Below are 17,773 nucleotides of genomic sequence, written 5' to 3'. Positions count from 1 at the left end.
GGGCAGGCTGTCTCTTCTCCGAGGCAGCCCCCGCCCCCACTCCATGGCACCATTTCAAGACACGGAGGACAGGGAAATCAGATTCATTTCATGATCGGCTCTTGTGAACAAGGAGGAGGAGGAGACTCACCCCTACCTAACGGCTTGGATTTCATTATAAAACAACCCTCGGGGCCCGCTCCAGCTCCTGGTGAAGCCAGGTAGAGTTAGCTGGAGCAGGCCTTCGTGAGGAGAGGGCTCTTCCACATACCCTGGGGTTACACTTTGGGCTAGTGTTAGAGAATAAATAGAGACTGACTTCTGATTTGGGACAGTCATCTCCTCCCCTCCCCTTACTCCCTCCCCTGCCATCCTGTCCAAGCACCCAGCTTCCCCTTGCTACGCCCAACGGGAGCTGAGAACGGAACCCCTGCGCCACGAGACGGGCAGCGCCAGGGGCCTGGCAGTCACCACGCTCTTCACGATAGATACGGCATCAGGTTATTTGGTCAGTTAACATCGGCAGCGCGGGGGAGGGGGACGGTGGCGGTGGCAGAAGAATTATATAAAAATAAAGGGGGGAGGGAAAGAAACGAGAGCGCGAGCGCATTGGGTCCTGGCGTCGGAGCGAGACTGTTACATTTCGTTGGCCTCCTGGTCAGCCACGCCGTTGGAGAGCGCACTCCGGCCCTCGTTCAGCCGCTTCACTCGGTAGGCTTCGAAGTGGAAGCTGCTGGTAATGTCCTTGATGTTCTGCATGTGTGTCCTGAGGAAAGCAGAGAAGCGGGTTAAATGAGATCTCTGTGCGCAGATGCGTGGCCCCACAATGGGGCTTTCACGGCAGCAGAGTCTGCCACCACCTCTCCCCTGCTGCCCTCTCTCAGCTTGCTGCCTGCCCTTTAGTCTGCAAAGCACTTCTGAGAGCAGCGTGACTCACACCCAAACAGGAGGCTGGGCCCGTCTCAAAGTCAGGCTGCACATCAGTCTTTCACCCAGGAGCTGACCAAATGGCCCCTGGACTCCAGTGTAATACCTCCGACAGTGATCAGTGCTAGGGGCTTCAGGGAAAGGCCTGGAATTCCTAGAATCCATATATCCTGAGGGGAAGTTCCCCCCCAATCCAAGCTGGCAATCAGCTTAAGCCCCGATACACAAGTCCAACGCCTCTTATTGCTTTACCCTACCTGGTAAAGTTTTAGGCCTGGAGGTGGTTACTCTTCAGAAGGGTTTAGAGCATCACCTTTGCCACTGTAGGGAATCAAACCTGGGATTCCACTCACTAGTATGAGCCCAGTGCTACAGCAGCCAACTGGAGGGCACGGAGGTGTATTGTGGCAATGGGCAGCTGGCACATTGATGCAGGAGACACTGGGTCTCAAGCAATCTTTGGGATGCCTATATCATGGGTATCGCTAGTCTGACAGCAGGGCTCCCTTCCCATTCCCTAACTTCTCCTGCTGGCCAGTGCACACGGGAAGCCCCCTAGTTCACGTCCTCATTCAAGAGGCTACGGATTGCGCAGCAGCTGTTGCTACTGTGATCTGCAAGAAGGGCAGTGAGAATAAAGCAGCTCATGCACCAAGCAACTGCTGAGCTCTGCCCTTCCCTTTGATGCCACCTGCTGGCAGAAGTGAGGCGAACACAACAATGGAGTCTCTTTCTCACCCAAGAGCAGTTATACCGACCTGATCAGGAGATCCCGCAGGTAAGCAAACTCACAGTGTGTCGTGTTCTCAACTGGAAAGGAGAAGAGGAGGCAAACCGTTAGGCCGCAGCCCAGAACACAGCCCCGTTTCCTGAGCAAGGCAGCAATTTCAGGACAAGCGGGAGTGGGACTGCCTTTTGTTTCAGAATTAGCACCCATGCACGGTGGGCTTGCAAACAGCCTGGAGCAGGGGCTTCAGCCCAGCAGAAGGGTCACTGAGCTGAGGGATTCCATGGGCTTAAAATCAATGTTTGCCTGTCATGAGGAAAAAGCCTCTTTGGCATCGTTAGCCAAGATATTTACACAGAGGCTCATTAGCTGTTACCTGCCTAAAGAACAGCTGGCAAGAGAGGGGGAGAGCTTTCATGTCTGTTTCCTGTGCTCACGCTCACTCGCTGCTGGAGTGTACACCCTCCGGTGTAAGCCCACTACCACTTCACTGCGTCACCGAGGCAAGGGGCACCGACTGACTCCTCGCAAACAACAAACCCGTTTCAACCCAAGTGTCTCCCGGGATGGCCTGGGGTAACCAGAAAGGCAAAGGGGAGAATGGTTTTGTGGTTAAGGCACTGGACAGTGACTCAGTAGCCCTGGATTCAATTCTTGGCTTTACCACAGACTTCCTGTGGGACTTGGAGCAGATCTCTGGGCCTTAGTCTGCCCCTCCCCCCAATCTTGATTCATGCTGTGGAACGACATGATCTATTGTTGGGACTGTTCGGATTAAAAGCTGCGTGGAGAGAAAAGCCGTCAAAAAACGATCACAGTGCAGTGTGATCATCCTATGTCCTGTTCTCACTACACTGCGTCTTTGAACGGTGCTGTTGGTCTAATTCAGAGGGACAGATCCTTGGGCCACGGAAAGCGTCTTCCCCTTTGTTTTCTACATGGATGAACACGATGCTCAAATAGCAAGCAGATTAACAACACTATTTCTGCAACATAACCAATGGCAAATGTTGGGTCCCTGAGTCTCCCTACACTGAAGGCAGATACCCCCGACCTGAAGGATGACCAGCATTTCTCACAAACCCACCCAGGACCATCACTGCCAAGCTTTTGAGAGTTACCAAGAACAGGCCACAAGAGGGCATCCGAGGGTTTAAAATAAAATGGGTTTCTCTGGCATCTTTGTTAAGCACTTACTCGAAATAGGATTTCTATAAAAAGAATCGTAAAATCAGAAAAAGCTCTGAAATGGAAGGTGCGGGGGAGGGGAAAGAGAGGGAGGGAGCAGTGAAATCACATGGACTGTGCCTCTGGAATCCTAGCTACCGAGAGCAGGGCATGTGTCGCACTGTTAGAGGGATGCTTCCCCAGTGAAATGCTGGCGTGAAACTGACTGTGGAAGGAAAGAACGGAGAAAAAAAAAAAAGAGGAAAGCAGAGGGAAAGAGGAGGAAGAAAGGAAGGTTCAGCACGTGGTGGGGAAGAGAGAAGAACAGATCCTGCGAGAGTCCTGGACAGGCCTATTCAAACACCCCAGCGGGTGCTGAGAAGCTGGCCGTCTGCACAGACACCCCCCCCCTTCCCCGCCGGCAGCCAGCATTCGGTTTCAGGGTCCTGAAGCAACTAAGGAGACTGGCTTGGTGCATGGAGGGTCCCTTCCAGATGCAAGGCAGGGAGGGCCTGAGGAGCTGGATATGGCCATTTGTGGGCCCTTTCAAGATGGGAAAAAAGGCTGTGCGCCCCCTGCAGGCACCAGTGGGATGGGAAGGACAAAGGGGCTGGGAAGAAGGGCCCTGCCCCCATTCAACTTGATTCTAGCGTTTTCAGAGAGGCAAAAGATGTCACCACTCAGTATCCTTCATTCCCAGGCTCTGCAGATTAGGGAGTGGGGGTAGGTGGGTGGAGACTATTCCGTGGGGCAGAGAAAGTCATACACTAGTTCCAACTGAGCACAGTGGCTATTGCTAGTGCAGTTGAATCCACTGAAGGTGACTGGCAAAAAAGAGCTCATTTGAGGCTGTGCCCATTTTTGCTCCTTTGGACAGATAAAAGCTGTTGAATGGGAGTGCCACCTCCTAACAGGCACACTTCCCTCCTCAGCAATAGCAGGAGTGTCCAGTCTTCTCTGGAGAATCATTGGGAGGCAGCAGAGATGGGTATGGGGAACGCTAGGACCTTGCAGGGATAAAGGGGGTGAACATGTAACAAAGGCTTGCTCTCTCCAGTGTATGTTGGCCCTTGTAGTTAAACAAGGGACAGCCCAACCCCCCACAATAGCGTGCTTGGAATATCATCCTCTCCTCCCTAGTTCTCTAGTCTCCAGGGCAGACCAGATGATTCTGATGGAAAATGCATGTGGAATCCCCATCCCCTCACATGCTCCCTTCCCATCTTCCTCCATCAGAATGCGGCAGTTTCAGGTCACCTTGGACTACAGATTTCCAGGCTCAACTGCACCAACAATGGCTGCAGGCTAGGGAAACAGATTTCTAGAGCCTGTTAAGAGAATTTCCACACTTACATGGCACTCCTGCAGCCAGGCCCCTCCTCTGGGGCAGTTGTTGAACAAGAGAAAGATGCTGGCATCAGGGCAGAAGACAGGAGAGAAGGGAGACAACAGAAAAGAAAACAACGGGAGCAGTGGAGGATCCTCCCCTCCTAACCAGCAGTCAGGAGAACGATGAAAGGGCTCAGAAATGACCCTGCTCTCACCCTCGATCCCAGGGATTCTTCAGGAGCCCTCTCCTTCCTTGGGCCTTCAATTCCCATGACACTGCAGGGCAGCGGTGGGAATGCTGCTTTGGGAGGTGCAGGAATGCACTGTGTTGAGGGCGGAGGGAAGGGCAAGAGGGGTGAGGGGAGCATGGAACAGGCAACAGAGTCTGAAATATTTCAGAGTCATGTGGGGGAAGCGTAGGAGGGGGAGCTCTTAATCTGTATTACAGTAGCACCTTCACTGGCCTCAGCTCAGATCAGGCTCCACTGTGCTAGGCATGTACACACTAAGACAGTGCCTGCCCCAAAGAGCTAACAGCCTAAACAGAGAATACAGAGAAAGCGGGAAGAGAGGAGACAGGTTCTGCGAGTGCCAGTGACTTGCTCAAGGTCACAGCAGCTCAGTGGCAGAGCTAGAAACAGAACCCAGGTCTCCTGGACTCCAACCTGATGCCCTAACCAATGGGACATACTGCCTCCCGTACAACCACTTATCAAACACCAGTGCTTCTCCTTCAATAGCAGCCATGTAATCTCCTCTGTGGGGCCCCAGCACTGTTCTGGAGGGACCCTCACCTGAATCTGCTTCTCTGTGGATGGAGAGCTGCCAGAGCCATTTCACACAGGCTGCCCACCAGTCATGAGACCCCAGCTCTGGGATCCTTGGTCCGGGCTCTGCAGTGTCAGTCACAAGGCTTTCAAGATCCACTCCCATCAAAACACCACAACTGGACCCTGCTCTATTCTGTAGAGGGCAGTGGTGCGCGCTATATCTACATATTACACATGCTTCCAATTACCACCCTTTGACTTCCCGTTCAAACACTGCAGAAGACAGACATGGGGGGGGGGGTGGCGGGGGGAAGAGACAAACGACGACTGCCCCTACCTTCAATGGTGCCCCACTTTGTTTTCCTTCCAAGAATTCTTCTCCCGTTAACCTGGTATTCCTGGTCACTGCCCACCACTGCAAATGGAATCATTTCCTGGAGGGACAGAGCATAGCGCACAGGTTAATGGCTTCATCCAGGAAGCCAGCAGGTAAACCAAACTGGGCGGAGCGGCCTTGGGTAGGATAATCCACAGCCAGCCCGGCAGGCAAAGCCGTTCCGGTAAGTGTTTAAGAGCTCTGGTCTCCAGGCTGTGGGTCCATCCTCCAGAGAAATCTACAGAGGGGATTTTTTACTGACGAGTTTCACAGGAACATCTCCATAGGTTTGACTTGTCTGTTTCCAATGCACATTAATGGGGGCACAGCAACGGAGGCTAGAAACATCGTCGTCGCCATGTGTGAGGCCAACCCGACAGCAGCTGCTCTCCCAAGAAAGGCCCGGCTTCCTCGGCTTCCCTTTGGGAGACTGGTGGTAGCTCTGTGAAACACGGCAGGCAGCCAGGACTAAAAATGGGGGTTGGGGGCTTTCGAAAACCAAAGCGAGGGGATGGATCACCTCAGCAAGCACTGGGCAGGGCCTCACACACAGCTCTGCGAATGCTGTTAGCACCACTTGTTGCAGCGCCCCCCGCTGCTCCAATCACAGACACCAATAAAAATCTGCCAATGGATCGTTACCTATTCCAGTCGTGCCCCTCTCTGCTAGCTCTTACTATTTAAAGCCTCCAATCAACAGTGCCACCAGAGGGAAATTCTCTTCAGAGAACAGGATGCCTCCACCCAGAGCTCGACAGGAAAAGGGCATCGCCTGTACATGGCTTGGCAACAGCGCACAGCGGCTCCTCTGCCCACTTGTTAAAGGCTGTTGAGGGAGAATTATAACCTAGAACAGGGGTGGTCAAACTTTTGGGACCGAGGGCCACATCTGGGTGGGGAAATTGTATGGAGGGCCGGGGCAAGGGGTTGGTGTGCAGGAGAGAATGCGGGGCATGGGAGGGGGTGCGGTGTGCAGGAAGGGGCTCAGGGCAAGGGACTGAGACAGAGGAAGGGTGCAGGGTGTATGAGGGGACTCAGGGAAGGAGGTTGGGGTGCAGGAGGGGTGCAGAATGCAGGAGGGGACTCAGGGAAGGGGTGCAGATTGCTGCAGGGGGTTCGGGTGCACAGAGATGCAGGGTGTACAAAGGGGCTCAGGACAGGGAGTTGGGGTGCAGGAGGGGTGCGCAGTGTATGAGGGGGCTTAGGGCAGGGAGTTGGGGAGCAGGGGGCAGGAGGGGTTTGGGCTCCCGGGTGGCAGCGGTGCGCACCGGGGCCAGGGTAGGCTCCCTGCATGCCTGCCCTGTCCCCAGTCCCACGCCACTCCAGGAAGTGCTGCAGCCCCTGGGAGGGGGTGGGGGTGTGGAGGGCTCCCCGTGCGCTGCCCTGGCCATGCCTCCAGGTACCTCCCCCGAAGCTCCCATTGGCCGCGGTTCCCCGTTCCTAGTCAGTGGGAGCTGTGGGGGGCAGTGCCTGGAGGCAAGGGCCTGGGGGCTGCAGGGACATTGGGCCGGCTGCTGCTGAAAGCGGCGCAGGGCCCGCGGCGCCACGGGGGCGGGGAGGGGGTGCAATCCCGCGGGCTAGATCCAAAGCCCTGAAGGGCCAGATCCAGCCCGCGGGCTGTAGTTTGCCCACCCCTGACCTAGGAGGAAGCTGCAGCGACACCTCAAAGGGCAAGAGGGCTTGAAAGAGTGGCAGAAAGATGACACTAGCCCATCGCTAATGGCTGATTTGCTGCCCCACTGCCAGCCGTCGCACCTCAGAGTCAGAAAGTACCACTGGGTGCCAAGGGCTGGGAAACGTTCTCATTCAGAGCCCTCCTTTTCCTAGCCTAGCTTCCCAGCCTGGCTTTGCACCCACGACCCGTGTTGGGCAAATACCATGGTCCAGCATGTCACATTCAGGGAGCCGGACTCTAACAGCCAGGCCAGGTCTCAATGAGCCGTCTGGAAACAAGTCACAGCCCCAGCCCCAAACACCAGCCACAGGAGGCCTTCGCTTGCTCCTTGGAGAGCAGCAACAGCCAACATTCCCCAAGGCTCGGACCAGTGGTGCCAGGGACACAGGAAGGAAGGCCACTCCACCTACTTTCCTATCCCTGTGGGAGGGAAGTGGAGCAAACACCCAGCCAGCCCGCTGTCAGGAGGACGGGGCTCAGCATTCCAAGCTATGGCTGAAATCAGGCAATTCTCATGCCCGGGAGAGCAAATCTCCCACCCTCTCTTTCTATATTGTCTCCATTCTCTGTGCACAAACAAGGGTAAAGTGCACCAGCCTTGGAAAGGAAATACAGGCACTTTGCTGAACCCCCACAAAATCTTCACAAGCCTTTGAAGCCATAGGGCCCAGCCCAAAGAGCTCTGGGCCACAGTGCTACAGGACGAAAGCACCGTCCACTCACTCTGAATTTCTCATTCACAAGCCGGTCCTCAGAGTCTTCATCAAATTCCTTCTGGGGATACACGTCAATGTCATTGGAGAGCAGGTCGGCCGTGATCTGAAGCAGATGGACACGGAAAGGACACCACGTTAGACTCCATGACCATGGCTGCTGCCTTTCAGCCTCCCCAGCAACATAGCAAGGCTGCACCCTGCGCTATACTGAATGGCCCTAGAGTAACTCAAAGCCCTTCCCAGCTTGGAACTAGCCAGGCAACCTTGCTTCCCCTCCCCTCTGTACTGCTCAGTGAAGGGCGCGTGTTTCAGTGCTAAATATCCACCCAGCCTGAAGGGCAGCCCATGAAGTTCTAGAAGATCCTCTCTCCATCATCCCACCACCCCCAAGAATAGCGTCCATCTCTGAGCGGAGCAGAAGGCCACACAGATCAAGATGAAGCATTGCAAGCTGGGCTCCGCCTTCATATTAAAAAGACAAAGGGTAATGACAGCCTGCACCATCTGCAGCAAGTCAGGGCGACCATGCATCTCCCAGGCACGTGCTCATGAGACTTGGAGGTGGGCAACAGTGAGACCTTAAGCAGACGGTAGCACTGGGTCATTCAACAGTGAGGTCATTCTCTCCTCCACGCGAGGCCTAAAGGGCAGAGCATCCTACCCAGACAGGGGGATGGTCTGTTATGCCAGAACAGTGTCAGGTTTAAACCAAACACTGGCACTGCACCATTCACCTGGGGAGAAGGGCAGATTTTCAGCTCCTGAATCCAACTGGGCATCAGTGTCAGGGATTTTCAAGCTCCTGAATCCTCTAATGTGCATGGGATTAGCAACCCTGACATCGAGTGGGGGGGGAGGGGAGGGGCGCGTGCAGAATGTGCTGGCCCACACTCCCCAATGCTGTGAACATCTTGCTGTGGTGCATGCACTAGAGGCACACTGATACCAGATTCCTGGAGGGAGCTTCAGGTGCCATCGGCACCAGAACACACCTGTGTTGTTTGCCTTGAAGAAACATCATGGTTGAATCGAAGTCTGAATGGTGCCAGTGCCATGAGGCTGGCTCTGGCTCTAGATCAGCCCTGCACTTCAGGGCAGGTGAACTCCCTCCCCCAATCCAGACAAACTTCCCCACCCGAGAGCACGCTTCGTTCTTGGGAGCAGGGGGAGTCACGTAACACCAGCAGAGACACGCTGCAGTTTCAGGAGCAGGCTTGGCTTTAATGTGGGAAGGAACAACTGTGCAGGTCTTTGGATTCCCCTTGGTTTAAGTTAACAGAGCACTGGCGTAAATCTGGAATAACGCCACCCAGCCCATAGGAATTATCGCCACCCAAGCAAGAACAGAATCCGGACCTACTGAGATCTGAATGGGGACAACACAGCCGCTGGTGGTTAATGTGCCATCACCACTACAATGGGCCAAAAAACAGAGTTTAAAGGCGGTTCCAGATAAATCACCTTCCAATACACTATGGCCACCGAATGCAGATGAGGCCATTGCATATTACAGCTGTGCACGTGTGTATAGATCTAGAGGGAGACACACCCATACACCCCTAACCAGTATTGCCAGAGCCATATTTGACGACTGGGGGCCAGATCCTCAGCTGGTGTAAAACAGCACAGCTCCATTGTCTCCTGATTTACATCAGCTGAGGATCCGAAGCTGTTGATTGGTTCTGTTGGAGCCCATTGCAGAAGGGGTGCAAGGTGTCCAGTCTCACATGATGCATAGACCAACACAGTTATGTTTTTCACCTCCCTTTGGGAAGAATTTTAAGAGAGTCTGGTTATGATAAAAAATGTAACTCAATAAAAAGGAGGAACTTCTTAGCCTGCCTTCCTGCTACCAGGGCCCAGTGGTGCTCAGAGAAACCCCTGCCACCCAATTAAAGTGAATAGGGTGGTACAGGGCTGAAACAGCGGAGGGCAAAATTTGCTGAGTCTTCAAATTCCATCTGTTCCTTGACAAAGCCAAGTTTAGTCCATTAACTGCAAAGCCAATACGGCACCGGGAGAGCCAGCTGGATTCTACTGCGCCTGACACGTCAACAACATTGTCAGCTCAGTTCCGAAAGCACAGGCTTTTATTGCCAAGGATGATATCTGAGGCACAGAGAGCCAAGCTGGATTTTCAGATTCCGGACTGACTCTAGCTCCAGCAGCTAGGCAGACGGAGGAGCAACACACATGTGTGCACATGCCTTGTACCTTCTGAACTGAGCAAACGGCATGTGGAAAAGTCAGTGGGAAATACCAGACTACAGCAGGCTAGTCCGTCGCTGTTATGACCCTCCCCCTGACCGCAACTGCTCTTCACTTGTCCCTGAGAGCACAGGCTGCCTGATAAAGTGCAGCCTGGGCTGGGCCACAAGATTTGGCTCCATTTCCAAAACTTTGCTTGGCCACTGCAGAGATGGACCCAGCTGTGAAATTTGGATTCATCCCCCCAGGTCAGATCGGTGGTTTCAATTCATGGCCCTCACTCCCATGGATGGGGCGAGGAGATGCTCAAGCCAGCTCTGAACCCCAGCAGGTGGATGACGTTCAGTGCGCAGGGCAGCTCCTCCCCTTCCGCAGCGATGCTTTGAGTAAGACCAGCCAGGCAGGCTTCAGAGCTCTGTAGCCTCCCTCCACAATCCATAGCATCCCCCCCGTGACCTGGATACTACAATCTGTGCTCTCCCACCCACACCCCGAGAGTCCCTCCTCATGCAGAATGTTAGCAAACCCTCTCCACATAGCCTTGCTATATTGCTCAAGGTAAGAATGGGCTGGAATCAAACTGGGAAACTCTTTGCTTCTGTTGCTCCAAGTCAGATGCTTATGGAGACATCTGAGCACGTGGATTTAGCTGTGCTTCATATTTTCCTTCACTGCCTTGAGCCTGGATTTACAACGAACCCTTTCACCTCAAGCTATTTGCTACCACATACAAAGCCCCCCTCACCGCTGGGCTCTTAGGGGTTAATATTGGATTAGAGGACCAGGACATCCTGAAGTCAGCGGGACAACCCTGAGACCCCTTTCCCTCCCATCTACCTGACTCCACCCCTTGCCCATTTCCTTTCTGCGTCAGCCTTGCTGCATTCCACGAGGATATTTATGGAACACTGGCTGAGCTATTGGGTTGGCAAAACCCAGGCTATTTATGCTCAGAATGGAAATTCAGACTCAAGAAGCAGCAATCCAAGAGGCGACTGATGGCTTGCTTATTTCTGCAGCGCATGCTGAGACCATCACGCTTGCAGCAACATCATCGGTCACATTACTGGATTTATAGCCCTTTGAAAGCCAAAGCAAAGCAGCGGCACCACAAGGAAACAGCACGTTTGGCTGTAGACTGAGACAGCTCTCCCCCCTCACCAACTTCCAACTGATGCAATCAAGGGAATTGCATCGTTTGCTTCCCCCGTCAATCTCAGAGCTGAGCTCAGCACGCATACATTTTGGCCTGGATTCTGTATCATTGCAGGATGCTGTGCAGCAATATGGGCTCCCCAAAAAGGGTTTAGAGGCTCGACATACAGCAGGACCGAACTACTAAAAACCATAAAAGCAGACCGGGGGTGTGGGGGGAAAATAAAACAGCCATGCAGAGGGAGACCAAGAGCTTGAAATCCACTGTGAGCTGACAGAGATCCAAGAGAAACACAAGGAACTGTTTGGAGGCGAAGGCCCTTCCTCCTGCCACATGGGATCACTCAGAGCTGCAGCCCAAGGAATGCTCTGGGCTCCATTCCAGCCCTTCGGCTTTGCAGCCCTGCAGGGGGCAGTGGGGAAGGGAAGGAGAAGATGTGTCGGCTGGGGAGTGGCTGCCATCCCCTTACCCGTTTTTTGAAGTAGTCTCTCTCCTCCAGCGTTAACGTGTCGGCTTTGGCGATGACTGGCACGATGTTCACCACTTTGCTCAGGCGTCTCATGAATTCGATGTCTAGCGGTCGGAGGCTAACAGCACAGCAGAAAAGAAAGGGAATCAGACGTCAACAATAGCAACGTAGGGGCTGTTGCAGGGGGAGAATCCCCAGCACAGAACGGGTATTTACAGCCTAGGAAAAGGCGGGCGGAGGAGAAGTAATTTTGTAATGCTGGAGAACATCCCCCTCCAACCAACATTTTCTTAAAAGCAAGAGAGGGGATAGAGACAGACACATGCTTTGCAGATGCAAATACTGAAACATGCCAGGTTCCATTTTCCAAGTGCCCTGCAATCATTTATGAACCCTCAACACTCTGTGAGGAGAAGAGGATTTTTATCTTCGTGGGGATTCTCAGCCACAGAGGATTTTAAGGAACTTGCCACGGCTACACAAGTCCTTCGCAGAGCTGCGATTAGCACTCAGGAATTCCTGGCAGGGCTCTGTCTGCTAAGCCATCCTGCCTTCCTTGTGCAATGGAATTGGACAGTTTAAGGGTGACCCATTGTATAAAACTTTGCCCATCCTGACACCTGATCAGAATGAAGCGGAATCATGACCCTTCCCGCTTCCCCCGCACACAGAGTAACTGGGCTATGGACCACACGCTTTGTACTGACTCCTCTGCACAGGAGTGAATTTCACCCAAAACAACAGACCTGTCAGTGCAGCTAAAAAGTAGGACTTGGTTAATCCCCACACTGAGGAGTAGCAGTGGAACAGATTACTCTACTTCCACCGCGGGGTTAGAGAGGACATGAAGCGTAAAGGGAAAAACGGATGCCCCAAAGCTACAAAGAATTCACAACCCAAATGACTGTCCTTCTTAGGACCCCAGCTAGAAGCCTGTCTAAAACCAAGCATGGCCTCCGGTCTCGTTAACAGCTGGCCAACAGCGTAACGGAGCTAATTCCATCCACCCAGGCAAAATGCTGGAACACAAGGCCGGGGCTGTTTCTTTTGGCCCGGATGCTGCTGGGGTCCTGAATGCTCCTGCCCCTCGCGAAGCACACACACAATTTGGGTATTTGGATTTGCAGCTATTTGTGTTGGCCTGAGTGAGGCACGATCCCCCCGCCTGCTCCGACCGCCTCATCAGGCAACCAGATACGGTGCCAAGGAAAGCAAACCATTCCCCTGGGGCTGAGGGGACCCCCAGACAGCTTGGGAAGCAGAGTGGTAAGAACAACAAGCTACTGGAAAGAAGCGAGCGCACTGCCATGTATGGTACTGGGAAACAGGGACACTTTACGAGCACTGGAGCCCCTTGGGTGAGGGAAATCCCAAGGAATCTGCCTGCTTGAAACTGGTCAAAGCACGCCAGGGTAGTGGTGGAGGCAGGGAGTGTGAGGAAAGGGTGCAGCCAGGTCAGTGCTGGAGCCAAAGGGCTATCGCTAAATTAATGCAACTTCACATTAATCAATCCTGGCCTCACCATCCTGGCTCACAGATGGGGAAACCGAGGCACAGAGCGGCCAAAATGTCTTGCCCAAGGCCATACAGCGACTTAGCGGCAGAACTGGGTCTACACACCAGCTCTCCCAAACCCCAGTGCTGTTCTGTAAGCCGGGAGACTGACGCCTCTGTACTCAGGGAAGGAGAGAATGTTGGCAATTCACAGCGTTTCACCTCCCAGGTAGGCAAGTCCACTTCCTGCTTGGGAGCCAGGCTAGCTCACCACCGCCTTACACAACTCTGTAAGACAGGGGTTAGCTTTGAGTAGCCAACATTGTCTCATTCAGATGCCTTGTGGCCAGTGCAAGCCTAGAATTCCTCTTCTACATTCAGCTGGCCACAGTGCAGCTGTGGCCACAATGCATGGAGGACGTGGAGAGATTCAACACAAGAGAGGCTGTGGTCTCTCTGCTGCACAGAGAGCAGCGGTAGTGGGGCAAATACACCCAAAAGCCTAGAGATCACATCATTAGCATTAGGGAGAACTACAAACGTTGCAGTCACAGACTGCCCTGAGCTCCAGGAAAGCAAGAGCTTAGTTTGGCTTTGGAAAGAAAACCTCCAAGGACACATCTGAGCAGACTCCTGTGGGTGAGTGCTGTTTGGAACTCTGCATAATATATTTGCCAACCCCCCTCGCATGCATCACTCTTATGTTTCTCTCCCCAAGGACTTTCTTTCCCTCCTGTTCTCCTTGCAATTTTTCAAACAGCTTTTCCCCTTTAAAAGTCTCCGCCACCCCCGCTGACAGCATGTTCCTGCCTCTTTCATCGGCTTTTGTTTTAGATGGAAGTCGACGATGTATATGTGGCCAATGCAGATTGAGCCACAAACAGAAGTGCGTTGGATTTAACTCTGATCTCAATGTCGGAGCCCACTTATCAAGCCTGCCTTGGTCCACTGAGAACTTTAGGGGCCTTTGTTACTCTAACAGCAGTGTGCAAAGCCACATCTAGCCACACATCCGCATCTGCACCCAGGTCCGATATCAGCCAGCTGCATAGCTTTGGATCTGCTGGCATCTGCACGCCATGCTTAGCCCATCCCAGTGGGGTTTGGTGACTGGGCAACAGCAATGCATCCCCTCTTGGTGCTGCGGTATTCTTAACAGCCAAGGCCAGTCTCCTATGTACAATATACGAGATTGTGCACACTTAATACTGGGGTGAGGAGGCAGAGGAGGTGCTCTTGACTGAGCACACACAGCTGCAAGATTACGAGTATCCCATACCACCAGCCCACTCTGACTCAGTGGCTGGTGCTTTTCCCTCTAGCTCAGCACTGCAGCAATGCTCCTGCACAGCAGTAGGGGGCACTGCTGCCTTTCATACAAGCCCTAAAACAGAGGTCCCAATCCTTTCTGATCTAAGGATCTTACAGCATTAAGAGCTCCAGGCACCTTTCAATCTGTAGCGTCCTTCCGATGACTGGTTTTCTGTCGATGCTCTAACTTGACAAACAACACAGTTGCAACACCAGCATATCTCCAGAGAGAGGTACAGGCAGACTTGGGATGTGGAGGGATACAGAAAAGCCGTTCCAGGCAGCAAGAGTTGCCAGGAAGGCGGCTTTTGCACCAAGAATGGTGAGATGGTGTGAAAGACCAGAGGGGAGGCTGGAGGAGCAGAAACGTGAGCCCATGAGGCAGGCTGCACTGCTCCCAGCATTCACCCAGTGTGGTCTTTGAAAAGATGGCCCTGAGTCTATAGGAAGATTGTTACCCCACCATAGCAGACAAATTCCAGTGTATGCAATTCAATCCCCATGCCCTGAAGTTTCAATTCAACAGGGCAGTCGTCTCCACTTCCTGCCCTACCCAGATGCAACATTGCCAAAGAGGACTCCCTCCAGAAGTGGCTGCATTTCCATGGTGGGCGTAAGAATTCTCATGCCGATTGTAACACTCGTTGGGAGGAAAGGCATCTAGGGGCCTAATTCTCCACAGCTCCACTGAGCAGAGGGTTTGGCCCACAGAGACCATTCTAAAACCCCATTAAATTAATCTGCTGGCTGCGGCTTCTGCTCTCTCACAAGCTGCGGTGTGAACCTGTACATTAGTGAGGAAGCCTGTGACTGTAGGGGCAGCAGCAGGACTCGGAGATGCAAACTCTTCTCTGTTATCAGCCAGGTCCCCTGTCTGACCCCAGTAGGCCTAGGCCATCCATGAAGCCGTAATCCCCCACCCTACACCCCACCATAGTAAGACACTGTCAGAAGAGACCAAACAGAGTAAGCTCTGTGCACTGTGGGGCCCTGTGCTTTCCCAGAGTCCCCAAGGCAGAGCTTCCTGGCATCCTGCTGAGCTCTTTCCTCTGACTGCTAGAGAACGGAGGTCAGCGGACTTTCCCAACCAGCAGACCTCCCTACACCATCGCAGCGAGCAGCATTCCTGCTTCGGGGCTGGATACCAGGACAGGACATGGGACAGCCAGGCTGGCTGCTGGAGATTTGACACAGGTCACTGTTAGTAGCAGAGCACACAGGGCCAGCTCTGAGCCGGGAGGCAGCAGGGTCCAGTAATAAGACACACGATCCAGGTCTTTTGAAGCCAAACCCCAGCTCTGCCACGGACACAATTTTAAAAGGTGTGTGGTCTTAGACACGGTGTAACCTCTGTTCTCAGTCCTCTCACCTTTAACGTGGGGACCATTTCCCTCTCTTCCTCCCACACAGAGTGTTAGGAAGCTTGATTGGCTGCCTTTATAAAGTGCTTCGAAAATGCTATTACTCTCCTATGAAATGAAAGTCACAGGGATTAAACAAATAGACTCTAGAGAAGTAACTGAGTTTCACAGGGAGCAAATCACATTTCTGTATGTTTTTTGGACCATCCTATACAATTTGCTATTAAATTCTATTGGACAGTTTAAAAAAAAACAAACCAAACACCACACAACCCTATACCAAAATACATTTTCTATTAAGTTCCACAGGACTTTCCCCAAAGGAGGCCCTTTAACTGGAAGTCTAGCCAGGAAAGCTCTAGCGCTAGACTAAGTTACAAACATTAAAGCAGAACAAATTAATTGGCTGAATGCACCTGAGAAGTCACCAGCACTGGGAACCGGCTTACGCACAAATTAACCCTTTCATAGCTATTACGTGCACTATAGATATGGCCACGGTAGCAGCGGTGGGGAGAGATGGCTTACTCTAGCCTCAGGTAGTCCATTCCCAGCTCCCTATTGCAAGGAGCAAAGCAGCACAGCCAGGAGTTTTTGGCTCAGGGTACTGTGCAGGGGTCAGGCGAATCCTCCAGTGACCGATAACTAGCTCTTATGGTGGTGAAAAGCATGTGTGGAATAGCTGGTGCTGTTTGCTTCAGTCTACAGGGCACATGCACTCCTGGCATGGGAACTCCTATTTGTCCCTATGGGGGGGCTAATCCTGGAACCTAAGGAAGACTATTTTGGTGCTCACATTAACTTTTTCACTGCTGAATAAAGCGTGCAAGAAAAGATGGATGATCACAGTACAAAAACATGCAGATCTCCTGTGAGCAGTGTTGCATTCCAGAGTCATAAGCAGACTGTGGGTGCAGTTCACAAGAGGCAACTGATTATATTTTAACTCTTTCCCAGTAAGATCTCTGGAAGCCCAGATCTGTGACTGAACATGTACAAGAGAAACTGCCTTTGCCTCACAGGCAAAGGATCTTTAGAGAAAGAGGACAAGCCACAGCTGAGTGGAACTGTGGCAGAGGATTGTTCCACGCAGCTGAAATATACACACTGGGTGGCTATAAAACCTTTCCCTTCCTTTTTGTTATGTGACCATTACTCAGCCCCACAGAATTTGGGGCTGCGGGAGGGAATGGGGTATTACTGCTGGGGTTGCGTATGGCCCCTTCAGATTATCTACAACTGGGCTCACTAGCATAGGTGGGATGGGGCAGGCAAGTTCCCTCTAAGCTGCATGGCCACGCAGCAGGCTATCAAGGGCCATGCAGGTGCACAGCCACAGGGGCCTGGAGAGGACAGAGGTAGGGAGTGGGTGGGGAGCAAGTTGGGGCATGCAGAGCTGTGACGGGGCAGCTGGAGCTGCCGCAGCGAAAGAGGGCTGGGGGTAGTCCTCTCTCCCCGCCTCAGCCCTGTGGCAGCCTGCACCCCAAACCCCTCACCCCCAGCCCCGCCCTAGAGCCCACACCCCCAACTGGAGCCCTCACCCCTCCCCAGCATCCCAACTCTCTTCCCTAGCCCCTCCCACACCCCAAACCTCTCATCCCCGGCCCCACCCCAGAGCCCTCACCCCAAGCCCTGAGCCCCCTCCCCACTTTGAACCCCTCGGCCCCATCCCGCCACACATCACCTCCATATTGGTGCACATAAAATTCATTCCGCACATGGATGTAAAAAATTAGAAGGAACTTTTTAGGGCAGACTCAGCTCTTGCTTGTTCCCTTACAATGCAGTTAAGGAATAAAAGCTGCTGGGAGGACCAGACACAGAATACCCTGTCAGTGGCATCCCAGATTTAACTAGTAGCAAGAAATAAAAATCTTCCGACTGGTACATTGAGCAAAACACCCGTGCGGAGTCACACAGGGCTCCACCACCACCGCCAGTAAGGGTACCTCTGCACAGAAGCTGGGAGGGTGCTTCCCGGCACAGGTGGACAGACGCATGCTAGCTCTGCTCCAGATTGCGTGCTACAAATAGCAGCATGGCTGCTGCGGCATGGGCTAGCCACCTGAGCACCATCCCACCCCACCCCACCCGCTGGGGACACACTC

General features: G+C 53.1%; 1 protein-coding gene across 8 annotated transcripts in view; it reads right to left on the bottom strand.

The window, feature by feature from the left end:
• Positions 1–222: 222 nt before the first annotated feature.
• SEPTIN9 (septin 9) overlaps positions 223–17,773 on the bottom strand; it is a 260,037-nt gene continuing 242,486 nt past the window's right edge. For all 8 annotated transcript variants that reach the window (XM_039500934.1, XM_039500933.1, XM_039500936.1 and 5 more), the window contains 5 exons: positions 11,500–11,617; positions 7,674–7,769; positions 5,237–5,333; positions 1,665–1,716; positions 223–745 (listed from right to left, as the gene is read on the bottom strand). In XM_039500934.1, the coding sequence (XP_039356868.1) occupies positions 616–745; positions 1,665–1,716; positions 5,237–5,333; positions 7,674–7,769; positions 11,500–11,617 (493 nt within the window). In that variant the 3' untranslated portion in view covers positions 223–615. The remainder of the gene's footprint in view (positions 746–1,664; positions 1,717–5,236; positions 5,334–7,673; positions 7,770–11,499; positions 11,618–17,773) is intronic.

This window comes from Mauremys reevesii, linkage group 15 (assembly GCF_016161935.1).
Source record: "Mauremys reevesii isolate NIE-2019 linkage group 15, ASM1616193v1, whole genome shotgun sequence".
In the NCBI taxonomy this organism is placed as follows: domain Eukaryota; kingdom Metazoa; phylum Chordata; order Testudines; family Geoemydidae; genus Mauremys; species Mauremys reevesii.
This window is presented reverse-complemented; position numbering and strand designations above follow the sequence as displayed.